The 20,623-nt window shown below is 49.1% G+C and overlaps 1 protein-coding gene across 6 annotated transcripts in view; it reads right to left on the bottom strand.

Moving 5' to 3' along the window:
- The window catches only part of LYST (lysosomal trafficking regulator), a 1,763,279-nt gene that overhangs the window by 715,445 nt on the left and 1,027,211 nt on the right, over positions 1-20,623 (bottom strand). For all 6 annotated transcript variants that reach the window (XR_012751618.1, XM_075339737.1, XM_075339736.1 and 3 more), the window contains exons 31-33: positions 17,405-17,581; positions 11,452-11,528; positions 6,694-6,882 (exon numbers count right to left, since the gene is read on the bottom strand). Coding sequence is in view for 5 of the 6 variants with exons in the window: in XM_075339737.1 (XP_075195852.1) it covers positions 6,694-6,882; positions 11,452-11,528; positions 17,405-17,581 (443 nt within the window). In the remaining variant the exon portion in view is untranslated. The remainder of the gene's footprint in view (positions 1-6,693; positions 6,883-11,451; positions 11,529-17,404; positions 17,582-20,623) is intronic.

The following is a 20,623-nucleotide window of genomic DNA, read 5'->3' as shown; positions in this document are numbered from 1 at the left end:
AAGTGCCTGCGTGTGTGCGGTGATAGGGGCGGTAGTGCCTGGGTGTGTGCGGTTATAATGTGTGCGGTAGTGTCGGGGTGTGTGCGGTGATGATAGGTGCGGTAGTGCCGAGGTGTGTGCGGTGATGATGGGGCAGTAGTGCCTGGGTATGTGCGGGTATGATGGGGGTGGTAGTGCCGGTGTGTGTGCGGGGATGATGGGGGCAGTAGTGCCGGTGTGTGTGCGGGGATGAGGGGGGCGGTAGTGCCGGGGTGTGTGCGGAGATGATGGGGGCGGTAGTGCCGGGGTGTGTGCGGTGATGATGGGTGCGGTAGTGCCGGTGTCTACGCTGATGATGGGTGCGGTAGTGCCTGCGTGTGTGTGGTGATGATGGGGGCGGTAGTTCCGGGGTGTGTGCGGTGATGATGGGGGCGGTACTGCCGGGGTGTGTGCAGTGATGATGATCGGGGAGGTAGTGCCTGGGTGTGTGCGGGGATGATGGGGGCGGTAGTGTCGGGGTGTGTGCTGTGATGATGGGGGCGGTACTGCTGGGGTGTGTGCAGTGATGATGATCGGGGAGGTAGTGCCTGGGTTTGTGCGGGGATGATGGGGACGGTAGTGCCGGTGTGTGCATTGATGATAGGTGAGGTAGTGCCTGGATGTGTGCGATGATTATGGGGGCGGTAGTGTCGGGGTGTCTGCGGTGATGATGGGTAAGGTAGTGCCGGAGTGTGTGCGGTGATGATGGGGGCGGTAGTGCCTGGGTGTGTGCGGGGATGAATGGGGGTGGTAGTGTCAATGTGCGTGCGGGGATGATGGGGGTGGTAGTGCCGGTGTGTTCATTGATGATGGGTGCGGTAGTGCCTGGGTGTGTGCGGGGATGATGGGGTCGGTAATACCGGGGTGTGTGTGGTGATGATGGGGGCGGTAGTGCCGGGATGTGTGCGGTGATGATGGGGGCGGTAGTGTCGGGGGTGGAAGTGCCAGGATGTGTGCGATGATGATGGGGGCGGTAGTGTCGGGGTGTGTGCGGTGATGATGGGGCAGTAGTGCCTGGGTATGTGCGGGTATGATGGGGGTGGTAGTGCCGGTGTGTGTGCGGGGATGATGGGGGCGGTAGTGCCGGTGTGTGTGCGGGGATGAGGGGGGGCGGTAGTGCCGGGGTGTGTGCGGAGATGATGGGGGCAGTAGTGCCGGGGTGTGTGCGGTGATGATGGGTGCGGTAGTGCCGGTGTCTACGGTGATGATCGTTGCGGTAGTGCCTGCATGTGTGTGGTGATGATGGGGGCGGTAGTTCCGGGGTGTGTGCGGTGATGATGATCGGGGCGGTACTGCCGGGGTGTGTGCAGTGATGATGATCGGGGAGGTAGTGCCTGGGTGTGTGCGGGGATGATGGGGGCGGTAGTGTCGGGGTGTGTGCTGTGATGATGGGGGCGGTACTGCCGGGGTGTGTGCAGTGATGATGATCGGGGAGGTAGTGCCTGGGTTTGTGCGGGGATGATGGGGACGGTAGTGCCGGTGTGTGCATTGATGATAGGTGAGGTAGTGCCTGGATGTGTGCGATGATTATGGGGGCGGTAGTGTCGGGGTGTCTGCGGTGATGATGGGTAAGGTAGTGCCGGAGTGTGTGCGGTGATGATAAGGGCAGTAGTGCCTGGGGGTGTGCGGGGATGATGGGGGCAGTAGTGCCTGGGTGTGTGCGGGGATGAATGGGGGTGGTAGTGTCAATGTGCGTGCGGGGATGATGGGGGTGGTAGTGCCGGTGTGTTCATTGATGATGGGTGCGGTAGTGCCTGGTTGTGTGCGGGGATGATGCGGTCAGTAATACCGGGGTGTGTGTGGTGATGATGGGGGCGGTAGTGCCGGGATGTGTGCGGTGATGATGGGGGCGGTAGTGTCGGGGGTGGAAGTGCCAGGATGTGTGCGATGATGATGGGGACGGTAGTGTCGGGGTGTGTGCGGTGATGATGGGTGTGGTAGTGCCGGGGTGTGTGCGGTGATGATGGGGGTAGTAATGCCGGGGTGTGTGCGGGGATGATGGGGGCGGTAGTGTCGGGGCATGTGCAGTGATGATAGGTGCGGTAGTGCCTGGGTGTGTGCGGTGATGATGAGTGTGGTAGTGCTGGGGTGTTTGCGGTGATGATGGGTGTGGTAGTGCGGGGGTGTTTGCGGTAATGATGGGTGCGGTAGTGCCTGCGTGTGTGCGGTGATGATGGGGACGGTAGTGCCGGGGTGTGTGCGGTGATAATGAGGGCAGTAGTGCCTGGGTGTGTGTGGGGATGATGGGGGCAGTAATGCCTGGGTGTGTGCGGGGATGATGGGGGTGGTAGTGTCGGTGTGTGTGCGGGGATGATGGGGGTGGTAATGCCAGGGTGTGTGCGGGGATGATGGGGGCGGTAGTGTCGGGGCGTGCGCAGTGATGATGGGTGCGGTAGTGCCTGCATGTGTGTGGTGATGATGGGGGCGGTAGTTCCGGGGTGTGTGCGGTGATGATGGGGGCGGTACTGCCGGGGTGTGTGCAGTGATGATGATCGGGGAGGTAGTGCCTGGGTGTGTGCGGGGATGATGGGGGCGGTAGTGTCGGGGTGTGTGCGGTGATGATGGGGGCGGTACTGCCGGGGTGTGTGCAGTGATGATGATCGGGGAGGTAGTGCCTGGGTGTGTGCGGGGATGATGGGGACGGTAGTGCCAGTGTGTGCATTCATGATAGGTGAGGTAGTGCCTGGATGTGTGCGATGATGATGGGGGCGATACTGTCGGGGTGTCTGCGGTGATGATGGGTAAGGTAGTGCGGGGGTGTGTGCGGTGATGATGAGGGCAGTAGTGCCTGGGTGTGTGCGGGGATGATGGGGGCGGTAGCGCCGGTGTGTTCATTGATGATGGGTGCGGTAGTGCCTGGGTGTGTGCAGGGATGATGGGGTCGGTAATACCGGGGTGTGTGTGGTGATGATGAGGGCGGTAGTGCTGGGATGTGTGCGGTGATGATGGGGGCGGTAGTGTCGGAGGTGGAAGTGCCAGATTGTGTGCGATGATGATGAGGACGGTAGTGTCGGGGTGTGTGCGGTGATGATGGGTGTGGTAGTGCCGGGGTGTGTGCGGTGATGATGGGGGTGGTAATGCCGGGGTGTGTGCGGGGATGATGGGGGCGGTAGTGTCGGGGCGTGTGCAGTGATGATGGGGGTGGTAGTGCCGGTGTATGCATTGATGATAGGTGCGGTAGTGCCTGGGTGTGTGCGGTGATGATGAGTGTGGTAGTGCTGGGGTGTTTGTGGTGATGATGGGTGTGGTAGTGCGGGGGTGTTTGCAGTGATGATGGGTGCGGTAGTGCCTGCGTGTGTGCGGTGATGATGGGGACGGTAGTGCCGGGGTGTGTGTGGTGATAATGAGGGCAGTAGTGCCTGGGTGTGTGTGGGGTTGATGGGGGCGGTAGTGTCTGCGTGTGTGCGGTGATGATGGGGATGATAGTGCCGGGGTGTGTGCGGTGATGATGAGGGTAGTAGTGCCTGGGTGTGTGTGGGGTTGATGGGGGCGGTAGTGCCTGGGTGTGTGCGGGGATGATGGGGGTAGTAATGCCGGGGTGTGTGCGGGGATGATGGGGGCGGTAGTGCTAAGGTGTTTGCGGTGATGATGGGTGTGGTATTGCGGGGGTGTTTGCGGTGATGATGGGTGCGGTAGTGCCTGCGTGTGTGCGGTGATGATGGGGGCGGTAGTGCCGGAGTGTGTGTGGTGATGATGGGGGCGGTACTGCCGGGGTGTGTGCAGTGATGATGATCGGGGAGGTAGTGCCTGGGTGTGTGCGGGGAAGATGAGGGCGGTAGTGCCGGTGTGTTCATTGATGATGGGTGCGGTAGTGCCTGGGTGTGTGCGGGGATGATGGGGTCGGTAATACCGGGGTGTGTGTTGTGATGATGGGTACGCTAGTGCCGGTGTGTGCGGTGATGATGGGAGCGGTAGTGCCGGGATGTGTGCGGTGATGATGCGGGCGATAGTGTCGGGGGTGGAAGTGTCGGGGTGTGTGCGGTGATGATGGGTGAGGTAATGCCGGGGTGTGTGCGGTGATGATGGGGGTGGTAGTGCCGGGGTGCATGCAGTGATGATGGGATCTCTCTCTCTCTCGGCATGAAAAAGAAAGCAAAAAAAAACAAAACAGTTTTTTGCTGGATCCGTCGCATCAGTTTTTACACAATCTGAGACAGATCCATTGCATCAGGCACAAGCCGGATTGTGCCTGATGCAAATAAACTGATGTGTGAAAGTAGCTTTAGCTGATCATCGTGTTGGTCAATCCAAACTGACACGGACCTTGACGCGCAGGTAGTTGCAATGGCTGGTCTCAAAGCCCCTACTGAGAACTCCCAGACATTTTTGAGGAAGTGGTCAGCTTCTCTGTCTAGAGGTTCCCTCAAAGTCCCCATATCCTCAAATGGCAAAGAAATTGTTTTCAATGCTTTAGCATTTTTAACATCTAGCTTAGGAGCCTTGTCTCAGAATGAACTGGAGGCTTCCTTAAAGGGATATTTCCTCTTAAAGACTGCCGGAATGCAGCTCTTCTTATCAGGGTTTTGTTGGGGTTTTTTTTGTTGTTGTTTTTTATTAACAGGGCCTGTACTTTAACCAGAAAGGAGTGTTGTTTCTTTTTTTTTCTAGGCCCTCAAATATAACAACCTGGTGGGCTTTCTGTCAGAAATGCCCACGGTGGATCCAACCTAAGATTGCCCATATCTTCTATAAGGAAACACCATTGTCCCCCTGCGACCCTATGAGAAGTTGTGGAAGAAGAAAATCCGAGGATGTGCACTGCCCCTTGGATCTGTCTGACACCTCCGAGACAGGGGCAAACCACTTGGACCTTTAAGTCCATCCTCTCCTCCATTTGCCAGGGACTTTAGGGAACTTTTGACCTCTGCCACAATTATGGCTCTAGGGCAGGGTTCCCCAACTCCAGTTCTCGAGGGCCGCCAACAGTGCATGTTTTCAGGATTTCCTTAGCATTGCATGGGTGTTGGAATCATCAACTGTGCAGGTGATTAAATTATCACATGTGCAATACTAAGGAAATCCTGAAAACATGCACTGATGGCGGCCCTCGAGGACTGGAGTTGGGGACCCATGCTCTAGGGTCTTAGATTCTTAGAAAGAGACAAGAAAAAAAACACAAAAAAAATCTCTTTTTACAAAGTAAGCTTGGACGAAGATCACTTACCACTCAGATGTAAAGAGACGGCACTGGATCAGGAGGAGCAATCATGTCTCCCAATAAGTCTCCTCTGAGGCTTCTCATTCATCAGGTCTGCTGGAGCTGCGGCTCTGCTGCCCGACAATTCTGGAGTGGCTGCTGGATCTCCTCTGCTGCCACTTCTGATAGGGATGGCCTGTAGTACAGGCAAAGGCTGCTGTTCTTCATCCAGCCTGCTGGAGGGGTCAGACTGGAGCTTACCGCTACTCCTGTGGTCTCACCACCATCCCAGTAGCAATTAACAGCCCCCTCCAGCATACCTCCTCCTGTCCACCCGACTTACGGGTTGAGACGTAACTGGCGCGCAGCGTCATCAGGGCCCGCTCTCCAGGATGCTGCCCACGCATGCACAGGCCAGGACGCACAGCAGTGGTTGCCCCAAGATGGCGCCGTTGCACATGCCTGCACACAGGAGAAGCCCTCAGGGACTTACTGTGGTGCTTCCAGGACACCTGCGTCGGCCGCAGCAGGGCCTGTGCTGCTGCCTGATTCGACTGACCAGAGCTGGGTAAGTCCGACGGTAAGTGGTGACAGCCTGTCATTCACAAGATGGTGCCGCATGCACTCACACACAGGGATCGCCCCCGTGGGCCTGCTGTGGCGACTACTGAGCACCTCTGCTGGCCGCAGCAGGACCCGTGTCTCTGGCAAATCTGACTGGTTAGGGCTTGGTATAACTTTCTTGGCCTTCGGCCTTTTAGGACCAACTTGAACTGCTATCCAGTAGGTTCCCTGTTCAAGCACAGGAAACCAACTGATGCCGAGAGAGGTACCTCCCTTTTTTATCCTGTAGGTTTCCTGTCTTTGATGGGCGTATTCCCCTCTATCTCGTGGTGCTGTCATGGGTGCTGGAAAAAATACTCTAGCATGTCAATAGTTGGTGAGTTTTTAGCCCTTCCACCCATGATTTCATTAAGAAAAATGCATGGCACAAAAATGCACCAAATACACAAGCGTTATTTGGTGCATTTTTCTGCCAGTAGGTGCAGATTTGATGCCGAAAATTTCAGTACCAAATCTGCAATGTGCGCACATAGCCTTAAGGCGCTCAATATTTCAAGGCATGGCCAAACATTTATATAAATCTTCCTACCTGGTTGTTTTCCATCTACCTCTGCCCTTCTCAGGCTCTATGAAGCCAGAGCTGTCAGTCAAAGAAGAGGAAGGGGGTGGAGATAGAAAGAAAACAAGCAGGTGGGAAGGTGCACTTAAATGTTTGGCAGCACCATGATGCACTGAGCGCTTGTACTTGGTTTAAACAGTCATTCTGTGCTGACAAAGGCCCTTAAATTTTAGCACTGGGACTGTAATCATCTCAAGGCCTAGTCAATGCTGTAATATACAGCTGACAACTGCTCACCATGATGTGGCCACAGCTTCTGTGCCTATGCCAGTCATTTACTATTGTGCTGTAAGTACATCCCTCTAGTAATGTAAATGGATGTAGTGTTAACAACTATTGCTAACTATTTACTTACCTGTCATGAGTCATTTGCTGAACAAGTTCTTGCCAATGTCGGCTTGCACTTAAATCAACCTTGTACATGCTGCGAATGTGTTGAATAACAGCTTTTCTCTCTATTCCTTGAGACAAACACACACTCTGAGTTATATCGCCAGCTATTTTGGATATTTCTTTCAATTTTGATTCTAGACGTTGGAAAAGTCTGTCAAGAAGGATAAAAAGAAAATAATAAACATTATGAAAATGCTATTTAACTTTTCATCAGAAAACATGAACTGTCAGTACGTTTGATTGACAGTTGCTTCTTCAATAGACGCTTCTGGTCAGTAAGAGTGTGTCTACATGTTTTCATTTGTTAAAGAAATATCATCAAAACATGTTGCATTTTATCACAATTTCCTGAGGAGTATTGGTAATGAGAGGAAGGAGGCCATCTAATCACCTAGAGATTACCAACAGGTAGCATCTGTACATCTGACAGTGGACAACCAAATGAATCAAGTAAGAAATATATAGGAAGTATTTGTGAAAAAGCATTACTGCATGGGAAGAAGTATGTGTATAATAGTAGATGTGAATATGCCTAGATGAAGGAGATTTAACTTTGTTAATTATTATTAGAACCCTAAGATATTCATTTTCCCTCATCTTTTTAGAGAAAAAGGAGAATCTGAAGGCTGCTTTACATGGTACGACCGATTGTGCGATTTGACAATCGATCGTACCCGCCCCCGTCCTTTTTGCGTCACGGGCAAATCGCTGCCCGTGTCGCACAAAGTCAGAAACCCCCGTCACACATACTTACCTCTCGTGCGACCACGCTGTGGGCGGCGAACGTCCACTTCCTGGAGTGGGAGGGACGTTCGGCGTCACAGCGACGTCACACGGCCGCCGGCCAATAGAAGCGGAGGGGCGGAGATGAGCAGGATGTAAACATCCCGCCCACCTCCTTCCTTCCACATAGAGCCGGCGGCGGCCACGGGAGGCAGGTGAGCTGCTCATCGTTCCCGTGGTGTGACACGGAGCGGCGTGTGCTACCACGGAAACGATGATCAACTAAATTAAACGATATTATGGAACCTAGCGAGCAGTACACGACTCACGATTTGTGAGCGATACTGCGTCGCTAGGAGGTGTCACACAGGCCGGCATCACCAGCGATGCCGGATGTGCGTCACAAAAACCGTGACCCCGACGATCTATCGCACGATAGATTGTCTGGTGTAAAGCAGCCTTGAGTGTGGCTCATAAGAGTATGGAATTGTTTACTTAATATTTTAGTTTTATTTTTAGGAAAAAATTTCAGCTTTCCATTAAAACATATTTTACTTCTCTTTTTGACCTAAAATAATAAATGGGAGAATGGATCTTTTAGGTGTGATCCAAAAAGAAACCTACTTTGGAGCTTCCACAAAAGATGCATGCAATGTGTGCCATTTCCGGAGAAAAAATTTGCCAATACCGTACTCGGTTAGGTCACTTGCTAAATTAAATGCTTGTGTGTAGTCACAATACAGCTTTATCGTAAGGGTAGTACCACACAAAAGGTTGGCCGCACATGGCAACTTTTAAGCGGGTTTTACACGCTACAATATCGTTAATGATTCATCGTCGGGGTTACTTCGTTAGTGACGCACATACGGCGTCATTAACGATATCGCAGCGTATGACACTTTTGTGCGACCTAAAATGATCGCAAAAGAGGCCAAAATCGTTTGCCGCGGAGAGGTCGTCCTAAAACAAAAAAATCGTTCTCTTCTAATTAACGATGTTGTGCCTCGTTCATGTGGCAGCACACATCGCTATGTGTGACACCGCAGGAGCGACGAACATCTCCTTACCTGCCTCCACCGCCAATGTGGAAGGAAGGAAGTGGGCGGGATGTTACATCCCGCTCATCTCCACCCCTCCGCTTCTATTGGACGCCTGCCGTGTGACGTCGCTGTGACACCGCACGACCAGCCCCCTTAGAAAGGAGGCGGATCGCCGGCCAGAGCGGCGTCGCAGGACAGGTAAGTCCGTGTGACAGGGGTGCGCGATTTTGTGCACGACGGTCAGCGATATGCTCGTGTCGCACAAATGATGGGGGCGGGTTTGCACGCTAGCGATATTGCAACCGATATTGCAGCGTGTAAAGCCCGCTTTAGCGTACAATATGTTAAGCTTGGTTTTCTGTATTTCTACGTAGCTTTGTTCTATTACTGCATCGATGTACTGTTTAAATCTGTTATAGCGACAGGACATGTAGTGTAAAGCATGAATCCCTGCAATAGACCAATTGGGGACCACTACCCAAAACGTTTGTGCATGTTGTTTATATCTTGTGGACACCTCACTGTGGTGTCTATATAGGTGTCGTGTCCCCACTGGGGTCCGCTCCTGCGACTTCTGCTCCGATCGCTAGGCGATGCCGTGTTCACAATATGGATAGTGCTGGTGATGGGAAAGGAGTCGGTGCCCGTGGCTCTGCTGAGCACAGGCTCCGCTCATCCACTAGGCTGGGTTTCCCTAGAACCTGCAGTACCACTGGCTGACTGTAGGTGGCGTGTGTCTTTCAGCTGAAGTTGCCATCATTCACCTGCAGCCAATGGGAAGACACCACACACTTTTTATTCCCCCTCCTGTCATGTGACCACTGCTAGAGATAGTTTGTATTCGTGGTTCCTGTGCTGTTTGTATTTTGATTCCTGTGCGCTGACCTTGCTTGTGTTCTGACTACCCTTCTGCCTGTCGTTTATGTACCTCGCTGCCCGATCCGGATTTTGACCTCTGCTTCGTTTGCTGATTACGTCCTTGCCTGTCGATTCTGTCCCTGTTCTGCAATTCCTGGTTTGACCCTGCCTGACGACTGCTCTCCAGACTGCAGCCCTCCACAGGTAGTGATCACTTTGAACCCAGTGTAATACCAAATCCCTGTATAGGGGTTAAAGGGTTTCAGGGTTCAAGGGATCCTGCTTGGTGAGTGGCTTCCCTCTAGCCTGTCCATTACAACCAGTCTGAGTCTGTGGATCCAGGCAGGCATTACAATAGAGGATTTTCAGAACTGATGTCATATTTCTTATATAATGCATAACACATACCATTTAAAACATTATAGATAAAAACATTGAATTATCAATTAAAGGACCATTACAGCATTTGTATATTTCACCAGAATAGTGGTACTTTAAATTTAATTCCCCCTCTGTCATACTTATCTTCTGGTGTTTTCATATTTTACGGACGCCAGCCCAGTTCTGTGGTGTCATCTTGTGTCTGTAACTTTTGACCGGCCAGAAGCTACATCACAGGCGCTCAATGCATATCTATGAGAGCCAGAATGAGGCTCCCGTAGAGATGCACTGAACAGTGACCTCTAGTGAGCTCCATGAAACACTGGAACTGCCAGCTGGTCACTTTTCTGTGTAGACCGACCAGAATGATGCTGGAAAAGGATGAATGTAGCAACAGGAGAGTATAAAACAAGTCTCAGGGGACTTGGATTTAAAACACCACTAAAGTGGTGCAAAAAAAGAAAAAAGGCTGTAGTGGTGCTTTAAGTAAATACATTAAGAAAAAAAAAAAGTTTATTTGTAAGTGGAAAAGGAAGAGGGGGGCAGTCAGATTTGAGCTTATGAGCTCCTCAGTCCGACTAACAAAAAGCTACTGTAGCATAAACTAATGTATCGCCCTGGACAAGCCAGGGGCCACAGGTAACAACACACACACACACCCACCCCCAGCAGTTCACAGCAGACACCCCCAGTGAGACCTGATTCCTTCCCTCGGGCTCAGACAGACACACTAGGTGGGCGGAGTCAATCAGATGGGCACGCCCACCGAAGAGTCTAGCTGGCCTGAGGCAGGAAGCAGGTCCAGACAAGTCCAGGCAGAGAAGGAGAGAGGAGGTCTGGAGAAAGGCAGACACAGACTGGGGCCTAGGTTGGAGCCTAGGGCCCCCGTGTAGAGAGTGAGGCAGACGGTAGTGGCCGTCTGCAGGGAGCCGGGCAGACAGTTGGTGGAACCGCAGGTAGCCGGGGCTGGGCAGTGGCCCACCGGTACTGAATCGGGGAGCCAGCTGGAAACCGGAGCGCAGGAGGAGCGTACGGAAGGTGCAGGAAAGGACTTACATTACCAACCTGGGGTCAGGGGAAAAACACCGCAGCCGCCTGTGGGACCCGTCCATCCAGCCGTTTGTTTCAGCAGAGACTCTGTGTGCATCATTGGGCTGAGTGAGTACCACTGTGCCGTGCGGCACAGCGCTGCCCCTGCGACCCTGCACCTCCCCAGGCCCCGTAACCTGCCTGCCATCCATCCCTACCCCATCACCGGGCCCCGGGACAACCAACCCCCCTACCCACGGAGGGGAGAACAAACAACCAGGCTGTTCCCAGTCACCGCTCCCGGGATCCCCGTCTAGAGCAGCGGTGGTGTCACTAAAATCACCACAACCGTGGGTGGCGTCACGGACAATATCCATAATCAAAACCCCCACAACCAATCAACCCCCTTTTCACTCACGGGCGAGGAGCGCCGCTCGAGTCCCCGGGATCCGACCCACCGCTCGAGCCACCACCGAGCAGCAGCAGCCGCAACACCAGCGGCAGCCGGACCCGAGCAGTGGGAGAGCGCAGCGTCCCCTCCTCCGCCCACGACACTAACATATAAGATAAACAAAAACATTTTGTGATAAGAAATGCATGGGTTAAATCTCTAACCCTTGCAGCATGCTGTCGTCAGATTACATAGCAAAAATCTGCTGACATATTCCTTATAATAAATATTTTCTTACTTTTGTTGATTATTTACAATTGTTTTTTTCCAAGCTTCTTTGTTGGTGAGCTCTTCATCCTGATATTTCCTCTGTTCCTGAAAAAAAAATAATGTTTAAGGTTTAACTGAATCAAAATTTATATTGTAAAGTAATTTTTTGTTACAGCGCTTGCCAGAACAACAAATCTTTAAAGCTAAAACCACCTCATGCAATAATGTAATTGATAAGAGATATACACATGTGTATACACCACTCAAATTTTTGTAAATATTGTATTAAATCTTTTTATGGGACAACACTGAATATATGACACTTTCATACAATTAAATGGAACCAATTATTAGGATTTTGATATACATGAATAAGCTAAAGCCAGTGCTATCAGGCTGCTTATCTACATACCATTAGTGGTCAGCTCAGATGTTTAGGCTTTCAAATCCAAGAAAGTGAAGTTTATAAAATCAGTAGCTACTTGATTGGCATGAACAACAGAGCAGATAATCTCTGGGTGGGTATTCAGATGGATTCCCGCCCCCCTGCCTGTTGTTCCTCCCTCTCTCTGTTCTCTATGCTAATGTTACTATTCTTTTTCGTCACTAAGGCTATGTGCACACGTTGCTTTTTTTTCAGCGCGGAAAACAATGCACCCTCTGGCAGAGGGGAGAATTGTAAACAATGCTTTTTGAGAAAAAGGCATCGAAAACGCATGCGTTTTTCATGCGTTTTTTTAGGTGCGTTTTTTAAGACTTGTCAGTGTTAATAAAGTTGGTTGAACACAGACCTTTGGAAAAAAAAACCTGTGATGTCATTTCCTTCTCCACATTCTGTTTGGATAAATGGGAGGGCTTGGAATGGAAGGAGCACCATTTGAATTTTGGAAAAGTTGAAATAAACTTCGCGCACCATGTCACATTAGCAGAGCCCCTTGGGTACCTATACGTCAGAAAACCCCCACAAGTGACCCCATTTTGGAATCTGCACCCCTCAAGGATTTTATTCAGGAGTATATTAAGCATTTTGAATCCACAGCTACTTCACCCAAAATGTTGCTGTAGCAACAATATTCTTACTTTTAGGCCCGTTTCACACGTCAGTGAAAAACACTGATGTTTTTCACTGGCGTGTAAAACACGCACATGTCCCTCCGTGTGCCGTGAATCACGGCACACATGGGTTGTCTAAGTGCAATCCGGGCTCCGTTCTCCGTGGCCCGTGATTGCACTTAGAGATTAACTCATCTGTGCCCGCTCCCGCTCTCATGGTGCTGATCGCTCCCGCGGTGCAGCATCCGGCCGGCCTTCACCCCCGCAGCAGCTGCTTCCAGGTCGGCTGTATCGCGCATCATGAATATGCACGACAATAATGAGCCGGCTCAGAAGCAGCAGGGAGAACGGGCTGCAGAGGACATCGCTGGACGCCGGGTGAGTTAAAATGATTTTTATTTTAAAAGCACGTTTTTTTCTGGCACGTGTTTCACGGACCACACCACTGCGTGGTCCGTGGAACATCAGTGATGCCAGAAAAAAATGGACATGTCTCCGTGCAGCAATCACGCACACGCGGGTACGCTGCACGGAGACACGTGCAGTGAAAAATCACTGACGTGTGAGCAGACCCATTCATTATAATGCGTCTGCGTATGTCAGTGATTCTGGTACGTTTAAAAAAAAAAGCACAAACGTACCAGAATCACTGACGTGTGAAAGAGGCCTATGGCTATGTGGCCATGATCCAGCGACACGGCGTCTAGTACACAGTGTCAGCCTTCCTGCAGAGATGTGAGTGTTGTCCACGGGAGAACGCAGCTGCCCATGCCCACGATTTGGGTTCAGGCTGCTGTGGAGCTCTATGCTACCTGCAGAGCACACTCATCTCCGCAGCATAAATTGACATGCTGAGGCTCGGGAAGCCACGCCACCAGTCAGTTTATGCTGCGGAGAAAAGAAGCACAGTGGGCATGGGATTTCTAAAAATCCTTCCACTGTGCTTCTACTGCACAACGCAGCGTTATGGACGCAGGGAAAACACTCAGCGCCCATAACGCTGCAAACCCTGATTGTGGGCACACAGCCTAAAAAGCGTCAATTGATGAATGGATGTCAAAGATATATAACGTCCCACCCCCGCCTGCATATTCTAAGCTGGCACCTTTAGTACCTTTCATGTGGCACTAAAGGGTGCCTAGCTTAGTATTTATCCAATAAAAAAAAAAAACAATGAAAAAAATGGCGTGCGGTCCCCCCTATTTTTGATAGCCAGTCAGGGTAAAGCAGACAGCTGTAGTCTGCAAACCACAGCTGTCAGCTTCATCTTGGCTGGTGATCAATTTGGAGGGCTTCCCAGGCTTTTTTTTTTATTTATAAATAAAGAATTAAAAAAAAAATAACGTGGGGTCCCCCCAAATTAGATCACCAGCCAAGGTGAAGCTGACAGCTGGGGTCTGGTATTCTCAGGGTGGGAAGAGCCATGGTTATTGGACTCTTTCCAGCCTAAAAATAGCAGGCCGCAGCCGCCCCAGAAGTGGCGCATCCATCAGATGTGCCAATCCTGGCGCTTCGCCCCAACTCACCCCGCGCCCTGGTGCGTTGGCAAACAGGGTAATAAATGGGGTTGATACCAGATGTGTAATGTCACCTGGCATCAAGCCCAGCAATTAGTGATGTCACGGCGTCTATTAGATACCCGACATAACTAATTGACAGTAAACAAAAGCAAACAAAAAAATGACAAAAAATTTTTTATTAGAAAAAACACTCCCCAAATCATTCCCTTGTTCTCCAATTTATTCAAAAAATTTGAAAAAAATGGGTCCGCAGAAATCCATATGGACGTCCCACGTCGCCTCTGGACCTTCTAGAATATGGGGGCACGTTCAGGGAACGTATCCCCCATTTTCTAGGAGGGCAGACCCTCCATTTGAGGAGAGTGGGTGCAAAGAATCTGCACCCACTCTCCCCGGGTCACAGCTGCAGAGTGCCGAGCAGCCAGCACAGCTCACACTGAACACTGTGCTGGCTGTCAGCTGCTCTGCACATGTGACCGGCCGGCGTCTGCTGTGAAGGAGGAGGGGGCCGCGGGGGATCAGCGCTGCGACCGGACAGGTAAGGGGGAATACCGGGGGAATAGGGGGTGACCGGGCAGGGCCTGGGGGGCATTTTTCTGTCGCATGTCTCAAGGCACATGCGACAGAAATCATAGGAGCAGGGCGGCCGGTGCGCTACTGTGCGCGCGGCCATGTTGGATTTTCGGGGGTCGGGGCGGGGGGTCGGGGCGGGCACTTTGGAGACACCGGGGGCTTTCCTGGACTTTGCCAGGAAGTGAGGTCAACAGGAAACCTCTTGACCTCACTTCCAGGTAAATGCCTGCGTTCTGGCGTGCCGACAAAGGCCGCGGACCGCAACAAAAAAGCAGCTCACTGCGGTGTAGCTGCGTTCTGACCCCACATCATTGATTCAATGGGGGAGAGAACGCAGCCACAACGCACAAAAGAAGTGACATGCTGCTTTTCTTTCCGCACCGATTTTTGGCATCCAAAACGCTGCGTTTAGAAACGCAGCGTGTGCACTGATTTTTCGGCTTTCTCATACACTTTGCTGGGAAAGCTGAACGCATGCAATTTGCCACTGAAACGCTGCGGTTCTAAACGCAGCGTTTCCGCGGTAAAAAACGCAACGTGTGCACACAGCCTAAGATGGTGTTGGAGTTGGTGCCTGCACATAGCGCTTATCTCTGGTACCATCTCTGTGACGACCCTGTTATTCTAGTCTTGCTTCTTCAGCTCTCGTTGTGACAGTGGGAGCGTGCACGGTCACAACAGGATTGGCGAACAGCTGATCGTAGCGATTAGCTGCAGAAGAACCGAGCGGCCCGGTGCCCGCAAACAGTTTTCTGAAGACGAGCAGACTAAGACCATGAATTCCTGGAACCTCCTCCTGTGGTCTGATGAGACCAAAATAAAATTATTTGGTTCAGATGGTGTCAAGCGTGTGTGGCAGCAACCAGGTGGGAAGTGCAAAGACAAGTGTGTCTTGCCTAGAGTCAAGCATGGTCGTGGAAGTGTCATGGTTTGGGGCTGCATGAGTGCAGCTGGTTGTGGTTAACTATTAAGGGAACCATGAATTCCGACATTTAGTGTGACATACCGAAGCAGAGCATGATCCCCTTCTTTCAGAAACTGGGCCACAGTACAGTATTCCAACGTGATAACGACCCCAAACACACCTCCAAGACGACCACTGCCTTGCTAAAGGAACCAAGGGTAAAGGTGCTGGACTGGCAAATCATGTCTCCAGAAATAAATCCTATGGAGCATTGAAGGTGGAGAAACGCACAGTCTCAATCATCCACCAGATCAACTGTGATGTCATCATAGAGGAGTGGTAACTTGTCAAGCTCTAGTGAACTCTATGATCAAGAGAGTTAAGGCAGTCTTTGAAAAAAATGGTAGCTACACAAAATATTAACATTTTGGCCACAATTTGTCTATTTTCACTTATGAGTGTACTCACTTTTGTTGCCAGCGGTTTTGACATTAATGGCTGTGTGTTGTGTTATTTAGAGGGAACACAAGATTTACACTGTTATACAAGCTGCACACTGAGTATTTTACATAGCATCATAGTGTCATATCTTCAGTGTTGTCCCATGAAAAGATATAATAAAATATTTACATAAATGTTTGGGGTGTACTCACTTTTTTGATATATTGTTTTTACATATATACACAGGTTATAGTTTCAACTTTTTCTATACATTTAGATGTCAAAAAAGTGCATGTATAATAACATGGATCCGCTTAATCTGTGATATGAGTGTGTCCCAAATTGTAATAGGTTAAATGTTTCAACTGTGTGTATATATTTGTCTGTGTATGGGGTATTTTTTAGCTTGAAAAAGATCATAGAGTTCAAAACATTGTTGTCATTACTATATGGAGGAATAAAGGACTTAAATTAAACTTCCTGATGATCGCTTCCATTGGTTTTGTTCAGAAGATAAAATTGTATTGATGGACTTAAAAGGGGTATCCCCCTCTCCAAGATCCTATCCTAATATTTAGTAGGTATAATAATATTAGCAATTACCTCCAATTAGAAATGTAGTACAGTTCTGATATAGTCATGCCTCTTACCTCATGTGCAGGACATTGCAGCAGCTTAGGTATCCTTGGTTATGTTCACTCATAGGCTATGTGCGCACAGTGCGTTTTTCGCGGCGTTTTTGCGTGTTTTTCGGGTGCGTTTTTGGCCTCAAAACTGCAGGACTTTGCTTCCCCAGCAAAGTCTATGAGTTTTCATTTTTGCTCTCCGCACACATCTGGTTTTTTTACCTGCGTTTTTGAGTTAAAAAAAAAAAATGGACATGTCAGTTCTTTCCTGCGTTTTTCTGCGTTTTCCGCCCATGCAATGCATTTGAAAAACGCAGCAAAACGCAGAGATCAAAAACGCAGCAAAACGCAGCCAAAAACGCACCAAATCGCGGCAAAAACGCATGCGTTTTTTGATGCGTTTTTCGACGGACGCAGGTGCATTTTTGTGCGTTTTTAGCGGCCAAAAACGCACAAAAACGCAGCGTCAAAAAGACGCAGTGTGCGAACCTAGCCATATAGTGAAAGTTAATTAGTTGCTTGTGATCCTAACCATGGATACCTAAGCTGCAATGCCCTTCACACAAGCTAAGAGACATAGCTAATTAGGAGAACTATCTACATTTCTAATTGGAGATACTTACTAAGATTATTATTATTACACCTACTATATATTATTATAGGGTCTTGGAGATGAGAACTCCGCTTATATGCGTATATGACGTTTGGGGATTAAGCTTACGAACAGATTCCCTTTAAGAGAAGGTGACAGAGAAAAAAGTTACAATTTTCCTAACATTATTTTCATATAGTCGTATGTGCTTCTAATTTAAGAAAAGACGACAGAGCAAAACAGCTAAACCACAGGAGGTAAAGTTCTCAAACCTCTTTAGCAGCCTTAATTAGGTCAAGCACGAGGGGAGCATTTGGCGGGATACATTTGTAACCAGACTCCTCAAGAGCACTCATAAGTAATGCCCCCATAGTTTGGTCTTCTTTTGTCAATTCCGCCTTGTGATTGTACATCAATTCAAACAAATACAGAGACATCTTGGGTCCATGCTGAAGTAAAAAAAAAAGTTCATAATTATTCCAAATATCATTTACAAATGTAAGTTGCAAATTAAGGATTTCTCCATTCTTCAACATTCAAATATAGTAGAAAAAACAAGAAATTAAATTATGGAAGTCATAGGATTTATAGACATGTTAATGATATGCAAATGATGACGAAAAAGATGAAACAAAGTTTTCAAAATATCTACATTTGTATGGAATATAAGCACCACATACAGGAATAGAGATGAGCGAACCTGAGGAACTTCGGTTCTGCGGATTCTGCCGGACTTTAGATAAAGTTCCGTTTGTGACCCGGACTTGACCTGAAACCCAATGGAAGTCAGTAATTGGGCAGTTCGGTTCCACACCCACATGTAGCCAGCTGTAAACAGATCACTTTCAGGGTGGGCGGGTGGAGTTTATCCTTTTTTTTTTTTTTCTTTTTGGTGCACACTACATCCAATCAGACCTCTCACTGAAGAAGCAGGTGATATAGGCTGCTTTCACACATCAATTTTTTGGCATCAGGTACAATCCTGCTTGTGCCTGATGCAACGGATCCGTCACAGATTGTGTAAAAACTGAAGTGACGGATCCAGCAAAAAACGGATTCGTTATTTTATTTTTTTTTTTCCTTTTTCATGCCGAGAAAGAGAGATCCCATCATCACTGCACACACCGGCATTACCGCCCCATCATCACCGCACACAGCATCACTACCGCCCCCATCATCACCGCACACAGCGTCACTACTGCCCCATCATCACCGCACACATCGGCACTACCGCCCCCCTCTTCACCGCACACACACAGGCACTACCGCTCGCATCATCATTGCACACACCGGCACTACCACACACATCATCACCACACACAAACACTACCGCAGCCATCATCACCGCACACACACAAACACTACCATGATCTCCGCACAAACACCAGCACCACCTGAGTGACGTCACCGCTGACAATGCAACTCTGTGGATTATGTCGGAGCTGGAGGGGTATTTGGGGGTTAATAAAGTGGTGAAAGAGGGTGTTTTTTGTCTTTTATTTCAAATAAAGGATTTTTCGGCTGTATGTGTTTATTTACTTTCACTTACAGATTAATCATTGCTGGTGTCTCATAGACGCCTGCCATGATTACCCTAAGACTTAGTGGCAGCTATGGGCTGCCATTAACTCATTAACTCATATTACCCCAATTGCCACCGCACCAGGGCAATTCGGTATGAGCCGGGTAGAGTCCTGGGACTGTCGCATCTAATGGATGCGGCAATTCCGGGCGGTTACTGGCTGATATTGTTAGGCTGGGGGGCTCCCCATAATGTGGGGCTCCCCATCCTGAGAATACCAGCCTTCAGCCGTGTGGCTTTACCTTGGCTATATCAAAATTGGGGGGGACCGCACGTCATATTTTTTTAATTATTTATTTTACTGCATTATATAGACCCGCCCACCAGCGGCTGTGATTGGTTGCAGTGAGACAGCTGTCACTCAGCGTGGGGGCATGTCTGACTGCAACCAATCATAGGCGCCAGTGGGTGGGGAAGCAGGGAATATGAGATGGAATAATGAGCTGCAAGCATTTTCAAAAGAGGAAAAGCTGCCAGAGCAGCGTGATAGCCGTGCAGCGCCACGCCCATGATCGGTGAGTATAAAGGAGGGAGGGAGAGACCGACCGACAGAGAGAAAGACCAGACTATTTACACAACGTCTGGGCATGCCCAGATGCAAAAACTGGATCCATCATTGGATTCCGGCATATGACGGATGACGACGAATCCAGCGCCCATAGGCTTCCATTATAAAAAAAGCTGTATGGCGCCATCCGTTTTTTCGCCGGAGACAAAAAAATTTCCTTCAACATTTCATCCGGCCGCCGGACAAGCAAATTTTGCCGGATTCGGCGAAAGCCAGATGGATCGCAAGGTCATCCGGCACAATCCGGCGCTAATAGAAGTCTATGGGGGAAAAAACGCATTCGGCGGCAACAGACGCCGGATGCGTTTTTTCATGTTTTTGACGGATTGTGCCTGATGGCAAAAAACTGATGTATGAAAGCAGCCATACACGCGGTGGTGGGGGTTACTTCCCAGATGGCTGGATCTGCACAGCAAATTACCTTTATTCATATTAACAGTTTTCAATCTATCTAAATCGATGAGTGTCTTTAAATTTTTCCTTTGATGTAGAGTCTACCCTATGTCTGAGTGGAGGCTGAATTACATTCTCTATTTTTATACTACACTCTTCCTGACATTTAACTAATTATTATAATAGAACACCAGTTTGGGACCCCATAGTCTTTCCCTCCATTCCGGTCCTGGTTTAATCTCATGCAGACATTTTTATGGTATTTTTTCTGTTTCGTACTTTGTGTAATGTTTTTAATAATTTAATTTTTCTAATAAATTCATTTTTTTTTCATAACTCCTCATGTTCTCTCTCGTTTTAATAATCCAATCATGCTGCTGTTAACCCCAGTGCAGTGCGAGCCGTTCAAACACTGCAAGCGGCTTCCACTAGGCTGAGCACAGAGCGTACCTAAGCACAGCAATGCTCACTCAAGTGGTATGTATATGTAAAGCACCAAAACTCTGAACCCGAACTGTTTTTTTTTGGTTTTTTTTTTAAACATATTTATTTGATGTCAGCAAGCACATATCATCAACAAGAGAACATGTTGTTACATTCCATAAAATTTCTCCGGATCGTACAATGCTTCTGTTACATCATTTTCTTTTTCATTATCACAACCATTTCATCTCCATAGAATTATCTTAACAATAATTTACTTTAACTTAACAAACTAACATATTTGTTCAATTCAGTTGGTCCTTTGGATGCTCCCTATCTTTAGTGTCCCTAGTGTCCCTGCAGTGTCTTGCAAACAATACCAAGACGTGTGTTCAAATGCTTTAATTAACTGGGTGATTTCAGTCTGTGTGAAGCTTTGTTCAATAAATGTTCTTCTATACAGTGAAACAAACAGGCCTGAGGGGTGACGGGTATAACTACTTTCCAAATCCTCAATATGTACGC

This window comes from Anomaloglossus baeobatrachus, chromosome 3 (assembly GCF_048569485.1).
Source record: "Anomaloglossus baeobatrachus isolate aAnoBae1 chromosome 3, aAnoBae1.hap1, whole genome shotgun sequence".
NCBI classification, from domain to species: Eukaryota; Metazoa; Chordata; class Amphibia; order Anura; family Aromobatidae; genus Anomaloglossus; species Anomaloglossus baeobatrachus.
Note: the sequence above shows the minus strand (reverse complement) of the source record. Positions and strands in the feature narration are given on the sequence as shown.